Source organism: Mauremys reevesii, linkage group 4 (genome assembly GCF_016161935.1).
Source record: "Mauremys reevesii isolate NIE-2019 linkage group 4, ASM1616193v1, whole genome shotgun sequence".
Taxonomy (NCBI): domain Eukaryota; kingdom Metazoa; phylum Chordata; order Testudines; family Geoemydidae; genus Mauremys; species Mauremys reevesii.
In genome coordinates, this window is record NC_052626.1 from 118,154,970 (window position 1) to 118,171,032 (window position 16,063).

Here is a 16,063-nt window from a genome sequence, read left to right on the forward strand (position 1 = left end):
TGCCCATGGGGTGGGCTCTGGGTGCCCCAGGGGAGAAGAACTGGTGCTGGATTTCTGTGCCCACGGGGTGGGCTCTGGGTGCCCCAGGGGAGAAGAACCGGAGTTGGTTTTCTGTGCCCACGGGGTGGGCTCTGGGTGCCCCTGGGGAGAAGAACCGGAGTTGGTTTTCTGTGCCCATGGGGTGGGCTCTGGGTACCCCCTGGGGAGAAGAACCAGAGTTGGGTTTCTGTGCCCACGGGGTGGGCTCTGGGTGCCCCCTGGGGAGAAGAACCAGAGTTAGATTTCTGTGCCCATGGGGTGGGCTCTGGGTGCCCCTGGGGAGAAGAACCAGAGTTGGGTTTCTGTGCCCACGGGGTGGGCTCTGGGTACCCCGTCGGGACAAGAACCGGAGCTGGATTTCTGTGCCCACGGGGTGGGCTCTGGGTGCTCCTTGGTGAAGGGCTGGTGCCCGGTTCACACCGAGGGCCCGCGGTCCGGCTGGGCGGGCGCCGGCACATCCACGTCCGGCTCCGGCAGGCAACTGCAATCCCTTCGGACGCCAGCAGCGAGCAGCAGCGGGCCGGGCGGCGCACACACACAGGCACGCGCGGCGGGGTGTGGGGAGCGCGCCGGAGCCTGGCATGCCCCAGTGTGGACGTGAGTCACTCCGCGGAGCCCCTCGCAGCAGCCGCCGCCAGCCCGGCTCCCCCCACATGCCGGCTCCCGGCCGCTCCGGGGCTCGGCTGCCCGCCCCGCCTGCCCGGCTCCCCGCCGCCTGCGGCTGATGCTCGCTGTCCCCCAGCTGCCCCGAGCCCGCCCGTGTGGACCGTACAAAGCCAGCAGCCCGCGCCGCTGTCCGGGGACTGCCTTGCCCGGGAGGAGCCCGCGGCTACCAGGAAGGGACCATGTACGTAGACCCGGAGGCTGCCGGCAAAGGTAGGAGCCAGCCCGTCCCCCCTCCCCCCAGCGCGTCTGGGGCTGTCGCGGCCATCGGGCGTCTCTGGGGCCCGCCCGCGCTCTGCTTGAGCCGCTGGGTGCTGTACAGCGCCGAACACCGGGGCAGCGGTTCGATCCCCTGTTCGATCTCTGCTGCTCCTGCCGCCCGAACGGGGGCGACGGCGGCGGCGTCCCCCTCTCTCCAGACTGGGCTTGGCCGGGGGCTGCCCCCCATCTTCCCTCGGGGTAGCCCTCTGGCAGGCAGCTGCTTTCCCCCCGGGCCGCGCTTGACGCGCACCTGCTGCGCTCGCCCAGGTGCTGCAGGCTGGGCGCTGCTGGTGCTGCCCTTCCGGGGCTTGGGTGCGTGGGGACGGCGAGGCTGGGGGAGCCTGCCGGCTTGGGAGCGCAGGGCTCGGCTGCTTAGTGGAACTTCTCTGTGCCCCGGAATGGGGAGCGGGAGCGGGAGCAGGGCACGGCCACAGAATGGGACTCGAGCTCCCCTCTCTCATGGCTTCTCTTCTCCGCTTGCTTCATTTCATCTCCTCTCTGCCCCTATTCTGCCTCCTTCCCCCTCTGCCCCATCTCTCCTCCTCCTCTGCCCCATCTCTCCTTCTGCCTCTGCTCCCATTCCTCCTTCCCATTCCGCCTCTTTCCCGTAACCCCTCTGCCCCATCTCTCCTTCCGCCTCTGCTCCCATCCCTTCTCCTCCTCTGCCCCTATTCCTCCTTCCCATTCCCTCTCTGCCCTTATTCTGCCTCTTTCCCGTTCCCCCTCTGCCCCATCTCTCCTTCCTCCTCATTCCCCCTCTGTCCCATCTCTCCTCCTGCCTCTGCTCCCATTCATCCCTCTGCCCCATCTCTCCTTCCTCTCTGCCCCATTCCTCCTTCCCGTTCCCCTTCTGCCCCATCTCTCCTTCCTCCTCTGCCCCCATTCCTCCTCCTCCTTCCCTCTCTGCCCCATGGTATCTCTCTTTCCTCCTCTGCTCCTATTCCTTCTTCCTGTTGCCTCTCTGCCCGCATCTCTCCTTCCCTCTCTGCCCGCATCTCTCCTTCCCTCTCTGCCCGCATCTGGCCCTCTCTCTTCTTCCCATTCCCCCTCTGCCCCATCTCTCTTTCTCCTCTTTGCCCCATTGCTTTCCCATTCCCTTTGCTCCTCTGCCCCATCTCTCCTTCCCTCCTCCGTCCCATCTCCATCCCCTTTTTGCTCTCATCTTCCCCTTTTCTCCCCGCCCCATTCCTCCTTTCCATTTCTTTCGTCTCTTTGACGTTCTGCTCCCATTACCTCCTTCCTGTTCTTGGCTCACAATTTATTCTGTCAGATCTCTGCTCCTGTTCCTCTCTTTCCCCATATCCCTTTTCTTTTCCTCTCCTTATTCTGCTTTTCCCTCTCTTCTACCCGCGGAGCCGCCTACTTCTCCTCCTTTCTCCATTCCTTTCCTCTCCTTCCCTGGGTTGTGGGCTTTCTGGAGTTTCCCAGACAGGAGTTACAGTAGTTTGGTGGGGGAAGTCACCGCCACTCATTTCAAATGAGTCACCACCCTGCAGAGCTGCCTGAGCAGTGGCACCTGCTATTCCTGGAAGAAATAAACACCACACAAGCAAAACATTCCCGAGTCACTAAGCCGGTTTGAGAGCAGTCAGCCCAGAGTGAGGGGGAGGAGAGCCTCTCCATCTGGCTGGCTCTGGGGGTCCTGCTCAGGCACAGCTTCCTGGCCTCACCTGCTCCCTACCCTTGCCCTCTGAGGACAGGGATTTTGGGAGGCATGTTGGCTAGTGCTCTTTGCTGATCTCATGCTCACAGGGAGAAGTTGGCCCACTACCTAGGAATCTGGGACACGCTGGTGTTGGGGGCTAGGGTCTGTTGCCAGTGCAAAAGAAGAGGGAAGGGGCATTGTCAAACACAGTGTGGCTGGCTGGGGTCTGGTGTTACCTGCAGGGTTTGGTTGCCAAGGTGGCTAGTAGTGATGGGCTCCCAGGTGCAGGAGGACAGGCTGTTTTCTTGAGATTTGGGGAGATCCAAGAGATGGGTGGAGTTGAGGGGTGGATTTTTCTTCAGGGGATTCTTCAGAATGTAGTCAAATTTTCCAAGTAATCACAATTCTGTTTGAAGGAGATGCTCAGGCTTCAGCTAATTGGGCCTGTAGGAGCTGGCAGACCCAGAACATGGGTCCATCTAGCCCAGTTTTCTGTATGTCAGTGGTTCTCAACCAGGGGTCGGGGCCCCCTGGGCGACTGTGAGCAGGTTTCAGGGTGTCCATCAAGCAGGGCTGGCATTAGACTATCCAGAACCCAGGGCAGGACTGCAGCCCGGGGCCCTGAGCTCCAGCACCCAGGGATAAAGCCGAAGCCTGAGCAACTTAGCTCCGTGAGGCCCCAGGCAATTGCCCTGCTTTCTACCCCTTAATGCCAGCCCTGGCTTTTATATGGAGAAAACAGTTGTTGTGGTACAGGTGGGCTGTGGAGTTTTTATAGCATGTTGGGGGGTGGGGCTCAGAAAGAAAGTGATTGAGAACCCCTGCTTTACGTGACCACGGCTACTACCAGATGATACCTGAAGTGAGCAATTATGGAATAACCTGATCTCCAAAGTGTCATCCCAGCTGCCTTAGATACTTACTTGACTCCCACCGCTATAGTATCTGAGCACCTCATAGTCTTTAATGTATTTGTGCTCCCACCACCCCGGGAGATAGATGTGGCGCTGAGGCACGGAGGGCAAGTTACTTGCCCAGGGTCACACAGGAAGTCTGTGTCAGAGCAGGCAGTTGTACCCAGGTCTCCAGAAGCCTGGCTAGTGCCCTAACCTCTGGCCCATCCTTCCTAAAACCCTCAGTTGGTCTGACTTTGTCCTGAGCAGGAGAGTTTATATCCCTTCCAAATTCTGATATTGTTTTTTATAACCCTACCTAATGTTCTCATTAGCTGTGCAAACATGCAATCCTTTTGTGAATCATGCTAATCACTGACCATAATGATATAGTGTGGCAAGGAGTTCCATTGGTTAATCATGTGTTGTGTGAAACAACATTTCTGTTTATCATTTTAAAATTTGCTGCCCTTCTGTTTCATTGGCTGGCCCCCAGTTCTCATCCTGTGCAAGGGTAAATGGGAGAACCTGATCTACCTCCTCTGTGCCAGACGGTATTTTCTATACCTTGATCATTCCCCTTCTTATTCAGCTCCTCTCCAAACTAAACAGTCCCAGTCTTCACAATCTCTCTTCATATGGAAGTTTCCTATGTCTCTGATCAGTCCTGTTTCTGAATCCCTATGTTTCTGCTCGATCCCTTTGGAGACAGGGTCCCTAGCATGGCACGCAGTATTCCATATGCCATTGTTTTACACGCTGGCGTTATAATAGTCTCTGTGTAACTCTCCATCACCTTCCTTGTGGACCATAGTGTGCAGTTTGCTTTTTCCACTCCTGCATACTGAGCAGAGATCTCCATTGCACTATCCACAATTGGGCCCATGTCTTTCTCCTGAGCTGATAATTAAAGTCGAGCCCAGCAATGTGTGTGAATAGTTCTTGCCATGGACCACGTCATTACTGCAGCCCCCTGTTCTGTCCTGGCCCCTTAACAGGAGATTGAGCCCCCAAATCTATCACTCTGCCTGCCTCTGCCCCACTGAGGAATCCCACTGCTTGTCCCCAGATTAGGCAGCTTCAGCCTGAACTGCTCTAGGTTTGGCATGTGCCTTTCTGTGTGGGCAGCTCTCTCCCAGCCCCTGCAGTGAGCTGCCCTCACCACATTATGTGGGTAACGCTCCACAAAAAGTGTGTGACCCTAGTCCAACGCCCCCTAGCTGCACTAATGAGGCTCCCTCCCCTACCCTGTGGCATTTGAGTGTCCATGCACTAGCGCCCCCCTAGTCCCAGCACACCCTTGCTCTGAGCCCCTCCTCCCAACATTCCGAATGGGCAAAGTCCCCTGTGCCCGCCTCAACCCCACCTTGAGACCCGCTGTCACCATGATCCTATCCCACTGCCTTCCACTGCACTAAAGATCCTGCCCTGACCACGGTTTCCCCCATGATTTATGGATGACTGTCCCATGCCCCACTGCTGGGCTAAAGACTCTGCCTGAGCCCCAGGTCATCCCAATGTGCTCATCCGTACCTGCCTCTCCCTGTCATAGGGACAGCCCCACCTTGGTCCTTCTCCCCTCCGGTCCTTGGGCTCTCGTGCGGCAGGGTAGATTTCTGGGATGTAAAGATGCCACATGGAATGGAATTGAATGTCTGCCTTAAAACGGGGGGAGGGAGAGGGAGCCAGGTAGGGGCAATGATAAGGCAGCACAGATTTCCCCTCTCAGGCCCTGGACAAATATGGGTTATTTTGAGTGGGATTGATCCTGCTAGGAACAACTCCTGGGGGTGCCAAGCACGCTCAGCTTCCACCGAGATTCCACTGAAGTCTGTGGGAGTTGAGGGCACTCAGCCCCTTTCAGGATCCAGCTCTGTATGATGTCTCTCTCCATTGTGTGGCCTGGAAGCAGGCCAGCCAGATACAGAAGCTATGACGGCAGGTGTGGCTTCCTCAGACGCAAGTTCAGCCAGCGCGCCAAGAAACCTAGCTCTGCACGGGCCTTGCTGTGTGGGGAGACCAGCGTGAGCAGCAGTGGGTTGGTGGGGGACCTGGTTTAGTTCCTGTGCTGAAATCTCTAGTCTGAAAGCAATCACAAGGAGACGCCATGAGCAGCCTTGGAGGAGTGTGTCCTGAGACAGGGACAATAGCTACAACAGCAAAAACAGGAGCAGCAGCAGAGAAAGAAATACCAATGCCTGCACAGAACCGTGGCCTCAGATCTCGTTAGAGCTCACGCGTTACGCAAGGTGAGACTGGATTGGTATGTGGATGGGCAGCTCCCTGGACAATGGGTGTGAGTACTTGTACGGGAGATGTCCAGGAAACATAGCGGTGCTGCAGGAAATACTGTTGGTGACTCAGTAGATGCCACTGTCCCCTCTGCCTGTATTTGTTCCAATGCCCCAGCCTAGTGCTAGGGGGCACTTTGCTGCAGGCGGCATCATCTTCTGGCTGAAGTATGATAAAACCAAGGTGCTGATCATGTGTGGTCATTAAAGATCCCCCTGACAGGACCCCTTTATCCTGGTCAAACTTCCCTGCAGGTGCTTACATCTTGCAAAAATGAATTCCTGTTCCTCTTTCCAATTGGAAAGAGTATCACCCTTCATTTCCTGGTGCAAATTTGTGTAATGTTGCTGTGTGCTGTTAAACAGCAGTTGCACCTCTCTCCAGAGGTGGCTGCATTTCAGTGGTGCAGGAAGCAACCAGCCTTGAGAGATTTGTGAAATATAATTCATTATGACTTGTAAAATACTTTGGGACTTTTGGAGGAAAGGTGCTTTATAGCCCAAGGCGGTGGTATTAATTATTACCTAACTGTAAACAATCCACAGTCCAGTTAAACAATGGGAGGAGCTGGGAGCCATTATTAAGGGAAATAGTCTAGGGTGAAAAGAGACATTACAAGTGTAATTCAAACCAAGAACAAACTGAGGTGGTTTCCAGAGAGATTTTCCAGAGGCCAAGAGTGGCAGATATGACTCTTGCTCCAAGTAATTGTGGCAAGGGATTGCGAGGAGGGAGCAGGGAGGCGGTCCTGGTTTTGTGAGGTTTGGGGAATGGGTGATGCCACACATGACACCCAGCTTCGCAGGGGAGTTACATTTCCTGTAGCACATCTGAGGGCTTGATCTCTTGGAAAAAGCGGATCAGCCTTAATGCCTTAATGCCAAAGTGAAATTTCTCCTCCATGACCCTCCCCTCCCATCTCTTCCGTCCCCATGTAATAAGGCTCTGTCTCTTTCCATCTCAGCCCGTGGAGTGAGACTGCCCACCCTTGTCATGCCCTTCTGGTGTCTGGCAGCATGAGAATTTCTGATGCCCCCAGCACTTCTGGGAGGGCAGGTGCAGGGGCAATTTAATAGTGGCTGTCCCCCTTGACTGTGTGAGTAAGGCCTGGGGGGCGGGGGATCAGCACCCCACATGGAAGAGCCTCCTATGTCCCTGGGGCAGCCCTTTCCACTGTTCCTTTGGTGCCTCCACTCCTCTGATCACCAGCTGCACTAACAGAGCTGGGTAGCCTGCGTGATGGCCCCTCACAACGTGGTGAATAAATAACCAAGCGCCTGCTGTTTTCTCAGGGGAGGGGGAGCTCCTGGATCTGGGATAAAAAGGTCTGCGTGTTTGAGCGGCAGGTGTCGGGATGGCAGAGCAGGGGAGTGGAAGGGAAGGTGACTCCTGAGGGCTTGTGGTGCGGAGACAAAAGATGGGTTGGTTAAAAATAAGATGAAATAACATCAAAAAGATTGTAGCCTGGGGCCCTGGTACAGACAGCACAATGGCCCTGAACTTACATGAGCAGAACAGCCGGGAGGGGAGCGAGGTTTCGCTCAACCAGGCTACCAGCCATTCTGCACAACGCTCTCCATCCCCTCTTTGGGCTGGGTGGCCAGAGAGGCCAAAGAGCCATTTCCATGAACAAGCCACGTTCGCTTCCCCTGGGTCTCCCTGTGCAGCTCTGCTGACTTGCGTCTGACCCCCCACTACTCCAGGTTTGCCTCTCTGCCTGTGCTAGTGCCCCTCCATCCTGCGCCACAGCACCACCCTGCTATTTCTGCCCCAGCTTTCACCTCAGTCCTCTTGGTCTAGGGCAGTGTCCCCAACCTTTTTCAGACGACGAGCCACGGAGGACCATGGCAGTGGATGAGCATCCGCCGAAATGCCGCTGACAAGCGACAACGTCAATAGGTGCTGCTGCCGAAATGCCACGGACAAGCAGCAGCATCCAGAGGTGTCGCCACCGAAATGCCGCTGTAAATTGGCAGCATTTTGACGATGACGCCTCTGGATGACGCTGTTTCTCGGCGGCATTTCTGTGGATGCTTGTCCGCCGGCCAGTACACGGGCGCCCTTAGATGCCCTGGTGGGCGCCATGGCACCCATGGGCACTGCATTGGGGACCCCTGATCTAGGGCATATTCTGTTATGTCAGGTCTGGTGCTGCTGATACATTTACCTGCATGTGCCTCTGCCAAAGCTCCAAAATCCAGCCCTACAGCATCCTCTGCTCTTCTGCTCCTGAGGTCCCTGCATCGGTTTGCCAATCCCCTCAATCCTGCCCTGTGTTATCCCTCTGCTGTTCCAGCCCTGGGCTCTCATAGAGCTCTGCCAATGCCCCTCCATCCTACCCTGCAGCCCCACCCTGCTAGTTCAGTTCTGGGGCCCCTGGTTTCCCAATGCCCCTCCATCCTGCCCTGCAGCACCACCCTGCTAGTCCAGTTCTGGGCCCCCTACTCTGCCAATGCTCCTCCATCCTGCCCCACAGCACCACCCTGCTAGCTCAGTACTGGGTCCCCTGCTCTGCCAATGCCCCTCCATCCTGCCCTGCAGCACCACCCTGCTAGCTCAGTACTGGGTCCCCTGCTCTGCCAATGCTCCTCCATCCTGCCCCACAGCACCACCCTGCTAGCCCAGTACTGGGTCCCTTGCTCTGCCAATGCCCCTCCATCCTGCCCCACAGCACCACCCTGCTAGCTCAGTACTGGGTCCCCTGCTCTGCCAATGCCCCTCCATCCTGCCCTGCAGCACCACCCTGCTAGCTCAGTACTGGGTCCCTTGCTCTGCCAATGCTCCTCTATCCTGCCCCACAGCACCACCCTGCTAGCCCAGTACTGGGTCCCCTGCTCTGCCAATGATCCTCTATTCTGCCCTGCAGCTTCTTCTTCATGCCACCCCTGGGCCCCTCCAAAGCAGAGACCGTACCAACTGCAGCAGTGGTTTTCAGGCACATTAAATCAAGACGCATGGTCTCACTTTTTTTGGGACCAAGGTTACATTTGAACCTGGATCTGCTGGGCTGAAAGGCCGCTGTGTGAAACTGTTGCATCACAAGCTCCCTCCCTCCTCCTCCCACTGGCCTCCTGCTGGTTTTTCTCTCTCTTCATCCCTCCCTTTCCCGCCTACTAGCTGTAAAATTTCTCCTCTCCTGCTCTCAGGTGCTGGTGCCTCCCAGAATAGCTCCCATGCCAAGGGAGGGGTGGGGAGAGAGAGACACACACACCCCACCCTCACCCACCAAGTGGTGACAGGTGTGATCAGGTTACTAAAATTAAATCTGCCTTGGCTGCTGCAGCAGGAAGTGGGGTTGGAGGCGAGCGATCCTCAGACAGGAATACGCTCTGGCCAGGCCCAGAAACTGCATAGGCCAGCCCCAGTTTTGTTTCCAATGAAAGATGGGGCAGGGTGGGAGGAGGGTGCCCCCTCCCCAGCCAGGAATGATGAGTGTGGAAGGAGCTTGGGGCTGATTTCCGTGGCCTGATCTCACAGCCTTCAGCCTGCCAGGGAGAGAAAGAAGGAAATGAAGACAGATGTAGATAATATCGCTGCCACCCCAAGCCCCCGGGGGCTCGGCTACAATATGTATTATGGATGAATTCAGCAGGGGAAAGGCTTTTGAAGAGCAGACGGCAGGGCTGGCAATAAGGGACTGTGTTCAAAAGGCAGAGAGCTAGGGAAAGCATAAAGTGGGGTGGCTTGAAAAGCCACCAGTTGGCTCAGCCGGGCATGGCCCATTCCTGGGGGGAGCAGGTGCTGGGATACCTATGGGGTGGATGTAAGCCTCTTCTGCGATTGGTGGTGGGGTCCTCACTTCCAAACAAACAATGGGACTCTCCAACACTCCCTCGACCTCCTCATAGAGAGAGTCCCTGCCCTACCCAGCCTTCCCAGTTCCCTCTTGGCTTCACAGATTTTAGGGCCAGAAGGGACCATTATGATCCCCTAATCTGACCTCCAGAATCATAGTCAATTAAGTGTCACAGCTAAGGCTATAACCCACATGTCTGGCATTCACTTCCATGACAGAGGTGGGGATAGAACCCAGGAGTCCTGATTTGTGTTCCCCACCTTTACTGCCAGAGAACTCTCTCTCCTGGATCCAGCTTCACAGTTCAGCTGCTAGCCCACCCTGCTGCTGCCCATGGAGTGGGCCTGAGTCTGTGGGGCTCAAGGGCGGGCTGCAGAGCTGTCTGTCTGTGACGATGCCCTGCCGCGCCCAGCAGGCAGATGAGGCAGGATTTGTTAGACAGTGAGAAGAGATGGACTTCCTGGAACCTTCACCCCCCGCCTCCTCCAAGGGAGCTCTGGGTAGGGGCTGAACAGACTTGGGGACCAAAGGAGGCCATGTGCTGAGAGCAGCGGAGGGGATCAGTGGGGTGAAGGGGGCCAGGGAGAGTATTGACTGACTCCTTCCTTGACATCTCCCATAATACGAACTCACCCCTCCATGTTCAGCTCTTCTCATCAGTCCGTTCTTCCTCTCTCTTCACCCCCATTGCCCAGTCCTCCTTATCCATCTCTCCACCAGTCTCCCGTGTTTTCTCTTCTTTCCTCCCGTCCTGTCTCGTCCACTTTTCCCCACCTAGATCTGGTCCTTACGTCTCTCACCCCCCCTCCCCCATCCCTTCTGTATTCCCCTTCCTACCTTTCTTCTTCCCCTGTCTATCCATCTTCCTACCAGGCTCATCACCATGGTATCCGAGCACCTCTCTCCCTGTCTCTTGTTTACCCCCTCTCCCCCGTCCAATCTGTCTTGTTTTCCTGGGACATCTGTGCTATTGGCTCGTTAGGGATGTCAGGAAGCCAGACAGACCGGCACCCAGGTGAGGTGGCCACTGATGCTGCAGGATAAGGAGGAGGGAGACAGGAGGAGCAGGGGGGGAGGTCACCTTGTGTGGAGTTAATGAGGTTTAAAAGGGAAGTGGCCAATCTCGCAAGAGGAGAGAAAGCGGGGGCGGCTGAGGTCGGGGGACTGAAATTGCCCTGCCTCTGCACCAGCTCAGGGATGGATGAATCTTTACCTGAGGATATAGACAAGCTCTGAAGCTGGGGGGGGGGGGTGTAACAGGGTGGCTTGCCCTTTAAGGTCTGAAGGCCTGGGCCCAGCCAGCCCTAGTTACTAAGGAGGCACACCTCAGGAGCGATCGCTCATTCCCTATAAAGAGTATCAGGAAGCTGCAAAGGGGGATGCGAAGGGAGGCCAGAGGCGAGTGACCTGATGTGTCTGGGAGCAATTAGGCTCTGGCGCAGGAACCTGGGACTTGGGGAGTGAAACCACAGGCTGTGAATGGACATAAGGGGTTTGTGAGTTATTGAAGAAGCCCCTTGAAGGGGGAAATTGAGGCGGGGCTGCCCTGAGGCCATGAGGGATGCACAAGAGGTGGCCTGCCCAATAACAGGAGGCCCATATGGACTGTAATAAAGGAGAGATGCTGAAATAGACCGGTCTTTATTTTACGTGATATGGGTCAGTAGCCACTGACTTCAGTGCTACTGCTCCATGGACCAAGACTTCATTGTGGGTGGGCCATGTGTTACTGTCCATGCCTTTTAGCTGGGATTGGGCCCTGGGATGTTTGCCTAGATCAGGGGTAGGCAAACTATGGCACGCGTGCTGAAGGCGGCACGTGAGTTGATTTTCAGTGCCACTCACACTGCCCGGGTCCTGGCCACCGGTCCAGGGGACTCTGCATTTTAACGTAATTTTAAACGAAGATTCTTAAATATTTTAAAAACCTTATTTACTTGACATACAACAAGAGTTTAGTTATATATTATAGACTTATAGAAAGAGACCTTCTAAAAAGGTTAAAATGTATTACTGGCACGCGAAACCTTAAATTAGGGTGAATAAATGAAGACTCGGCACACCACTTCTGAAAGGTTGCCGACCCCTGGCCTAGCTGTCCCATTAACCTCCTGCCCAGAGACTGCAGCTGGAAGTTGGTGCCTAAATTCTTTGACCATTGCCAGCAGGTGATAGCAAGAAGCTAGTAGCTGGGTTTGGCAGATGCTTTGTTCCTTTTGACCTTGTCCAACTTTTCCTTCCCTGCCTGAAGTGGGTTCCTTTCTGGATCCTCCACACGTACCTTGGAGTGTGTGTTTTATTCATAGTGCAGTCTCGGTTTCCCATTTGGCTGTCTGGGGGCATTTCCCTTCTCCTCTGTGTCCTTGTGTCTGGGGGATTTTGGTGACGTGCGTGACCAAGTGGTGGCAGTGTGGGACAAGTGTCCCCCTCTTTCAAGTCCGCTTGTGCATGGCCAGTTTGGTCACATGTTGTCTTTCAGTGGTGTGGATGGAAGGTCGCTCCAGGGGGGCTGGTCCTGGGAGGAGTGAATTGGAATCATCAGTGATTTAGATAATGGCATAGAGAGTGCATTTATAAAGTTTATGGACAATACCAAGCTGGGAGGGGTTGCAAGTGCTTTGGAGGATAGGATTAAAATTCAAAATGATCTAGGCAAACTGGAGAAATGGTCTGAAGTAAATAGAATGAAATTCAGTAAGGACAAATGCAAAGTATTCCACTTAGAAGGAACAATCAGTTGCAAACATACAAAATGGGAAATGACTGCCTAGGAAGGAGTACTGCGGAAAGGAATCTGGGGGTCATAGTGGACCATAAGCTAAATATGAGTCAACACTGTAGCAAAAATAGCAAATGTCATTCTGGGATAAATATATGGAGATATACTTATCTCATAGAGCTGGAAGGGACTTTGAAAGGTCATTGAGTCCAGCCCCCTGCCTCCACTAGCAGGACCAAGTACTCATTTTTGCCCCAGATTCCTAAGTGGCCCCCTCAAGGATTGAACTCTCAACCATAGGTTTAGTAGGCTAATGCTCAAACCACTGAGCTATCCCTCCCTGTAATGTAGTAGCAGGAATATTATAAGTAAGACCCTTGAAGTAATTCTTCCACTCTACGCCATGCTGATTAGGCCTCAGCTGGAGCATTGTGTCCAGTTCTGGATGCCACATTTCAGGAAAGATGTGGAGAAATTGGAGAAAGTCCAGAAAAGAGCAACAAAAATGATTAAAGGTCTAGAAAACATGACCTATGAGGGAAGATTGAAAAACCTGGGTTTGTTTAGTTTGCAAAATAGGAGACTGGGAGAGGACATAACAGTTTTCAAGTACATAAAAGGTTGTTATAAGGAGGAGAGAGAAGAATTGTTCTCCTTAACCTCTGAGGATACGTCAAGAAGCAATGGGCTTAAATTGCAGCAAGGGAGGTTTAAACTGGTCATTAGGAAAAAATTCCTAACTGTTGGGGCAGTTAAGCACTGGAATAAATTTGCTAGGGAGGTGGTGGAATCTCCATCATTGGAGATGTTTAAGATCACGTTGGACAAACACCTGTCTGGGGTGGTCTAGATCAGGAGTCGGCAACCATTCAGAAGTGGTGTGCCGAGTCTTCATTTAGTCCCTCTAATTTAAGGTTTTGCATGCTAGTAATACATTTTAACGTTTTTAGAAGATCTCTTTCTATAAGTCTATAATATATAACTAAACTATTGTTGTATGTAAAGTAAATAAGGTTTTTAAAATGTTTAAGAAGCTTCATTTAAAATTGAATTAAAATGCAGAACCCCCTGGACCGGTGGCCAGGACCCAGGAAGTATGGGTGCGACTGAAAATCAGTTCACATGCTGCCTTTGGCACGCGTGCCATAGGTTGCCTACCCCTGGTCTAGATAATACTGAGTCCTGCCATGAGTGCAGGGGACTGGACTACATGACCTCTAGAGATCCCTTCCAGTCCTACGATTCTATGAGCAGGGGCAGTTTTGGAGATACCCATTAGGCTGGCTCTTTGCAGGGGAAGAAAGCCTCGAATATGGCACCAGGTGCTCCCTTTTGGCACCTTTAGTAGGTCTCCTGCTTCCCATTGGCCAAGGTGGTGCAAGGGTCTGAGATTCCCCTTGTGGGAGATTTTGGTCAGCCTCTGCCAGCCTCTTGTGGAGAAAGCCAGCGCTTTTCATGGTTCAGTGGGTGAGCGTCACCTGCCTCTGAGGAGTCCCTGAGACCCGTTTGGATGTTGCTGCCGATCCATTTGCTTCTCGTTGGGTCCTCGGGGATTCAGAACCTCATGCAGTGTCATTGTGACCTATTCATCACGAGTGAGATGGGCAACTGAGGAGCGAAGTTTATTTGAGTGTCTGGTCTGGGCCAAGAACTAGCTGCAGGGTTCTCCCTTAGCTGTTCCGGCTCCCCAAGCGGTGGTAGCTAGGTCGATGGAAGAATTCTACTGTCGACCTAGCGCTGTCTACCCTGAGGGTGAGGTTGGCATAGCCACGGCTCTCAGGAGTGTGGATTTTTCATGCCCCTGAGAGACGTCGCTATGGCAGTGTAAGCTCCCTGTGCAGACTAGCCCTGAGGTTATAACACCTCTGGAGAGGCACCACCACCTGGGGAGCCTCGCATATGCTGGTTCAAATTGGACTCTCCAAAGGCCAACAGACAAAGAAAGGACTTTTGGATAAATTGCACAAGCTTGAACTCACTCGAGCCTTCGCTCTGATTCCTGATCTACAGACTGATCCAAACGTGTAACCACAGGAAAAACCCAGCTGTGGGGTTTGAAGGACTGACCAATACCAGAGTCTTGGGTTGGAGCTGGGGGTGCCCTCTGGTAAGCTTTTTAGCATGTATGTCGGTTCTTTTATGGGTTGTATGTGCTTTCTCTGTAATGCTTTTACCTTCAGAATAAATGTGTTTGCTTAGAAAGAGCTGTGTGGTCACTTGTAACTGCTGGCAATAGATGGCCATAGCTCACGGACAGAGCAAAGTGCAGATGCTGGCCTCTTGGGCAGTCTGCCTTGTTGTGGACATCACAGTGTAGGCAGGGAACTGTGCAGCCTTAACGCTCCTGGTCAAAAGGGAGTGCAACGTGGGTCTCTGCCCATGAGAGGTGACGGCTGGGGATTAGCTTCTGGCTGGGTAAAGCCAGAAACCTTTACGCGCATTCCCTCAAGGGACGATGGAGAGGGAAAATATAGGGGCAGTTATCCTTAAAACTGGAACACAGCAGCTCAGTTCTCTGCTGTTAGTGCTACTCTTCGATGCTCTCAGATGATTGTCTTGGGGGATTTCAGTAAGTATCTGCATGTCAGCTCAGATGGGCTGGCACACGCCTTCCTGGAAGCAATGGATTTTCTGGGCTTTACTCCAGGGTCTAGAAGAGCCCCCTTATCTCCAGCCACGAGCTTGTTCCCATGTGTGCATAGGTGCCGACTCTGTGGGTGCACCAGGGCTGGAGCGCCAACGGGGAAAAATTAGTGGGTGCTCTGCACCCACCGGCAGCCAAGTTCCCCTCACCCCTCATCCCACCTCCTCCTCCCCTGAGCGCGCCATATCTCTGCTCCTCCACCTACCTCCCAGCGCTTCCTGCCTGGCTGCTGCCAAACAGCTGTTTGGCAGCGTTAGCACGGTCCAGGAGGGAGGGGGAGGAGCAGAAATGTGGCTCACTCAGGGGAGGAGGCGGAGCTGGGGCGGGGATTTGGGGAAGGAGTTGGAATAGGGGCAGGGAGGGGACAGAGTTGGGGTGGAGACTTTGGAGAAGGGGTTGGAATGGGGGCAGGGCCTCATGAAAGGGGTGGAGTGGGGGCAGGGTCAAGGGGCAGAGGGGGGTTGAGCACCCACAGGAAAGAGGGGAAGTCGGTGCCTATGCATATATGGGTGAGTTCTGGATAGTTCAGATTCTCCGGTCATCTGAGCTGGGTGGTCCATCTATCCCCTCATCCATTCCAGTGCAGGGTCTGTTCCACACCTACACCAGCACCACATCTAGTCTATTTCTCCATGATCTTGGAGACTCCCAAGTCCAACAGGTTTCTGTGGTCTGATTGCTGGTGCTGGGGTAGACCTGACCCTCATCCCCTTCACAGTGGGATGGATAGATAGCCCTGGGTGGGGGAGCATTTGACTCCTTGGTTCCTCCCTCTATCCTGGTTATTTCTTGGGCCTGGAAGCCACTAACTCCTGTCCTCCTGAAGATCACCCATATAAATAGTGTGTAGGGTGAATAAAATGCTTTTGAGCTGAAACTCACCAATGCCCACCTCCTAGTCTAGTCTAAGGGTCTATCCACCATATTCAGCACCTCCAGCTCCCTGCTGCCTTGTACACCACTGACCAGACCCTCTCCTCCATGGGTTTCCTGACTGTGTCTTTTCCTAGTTCCTCTCTTCCATGTTACCATCAATGGATCCTCTTCCTCCTCTCTTTCGGTACTGTTTCCCAGGAGTCTGCCATTCATCCACTACCCTTTTCCCCCTCAA

At 54.1% G+C, this 16,063-nt stretch overlaps 1 protein-coding gene across 1 annotated transcript in view; it reads left to right on the forward strand.

Moving 5' to 3' along the window:
• Positions 1–589: 589 nt before the first annotated feature.
• Positions 590–16,063, forward strand: part of SYT7 (synaptotagmin 7) — a 165,642-nt gene continuing 150,168 nt past the window's right edge. The window contains exon 1 of the mRNA XM_039534809.1: positions 590–915. Coding sequence (XP_039390743.1) covers positions 885–915 — 31 coding nt within the window. The 5' untranslated portion in view covers positions 590–884. The remainder of the gene's footprint in view (positions 916–16,063) is intronic.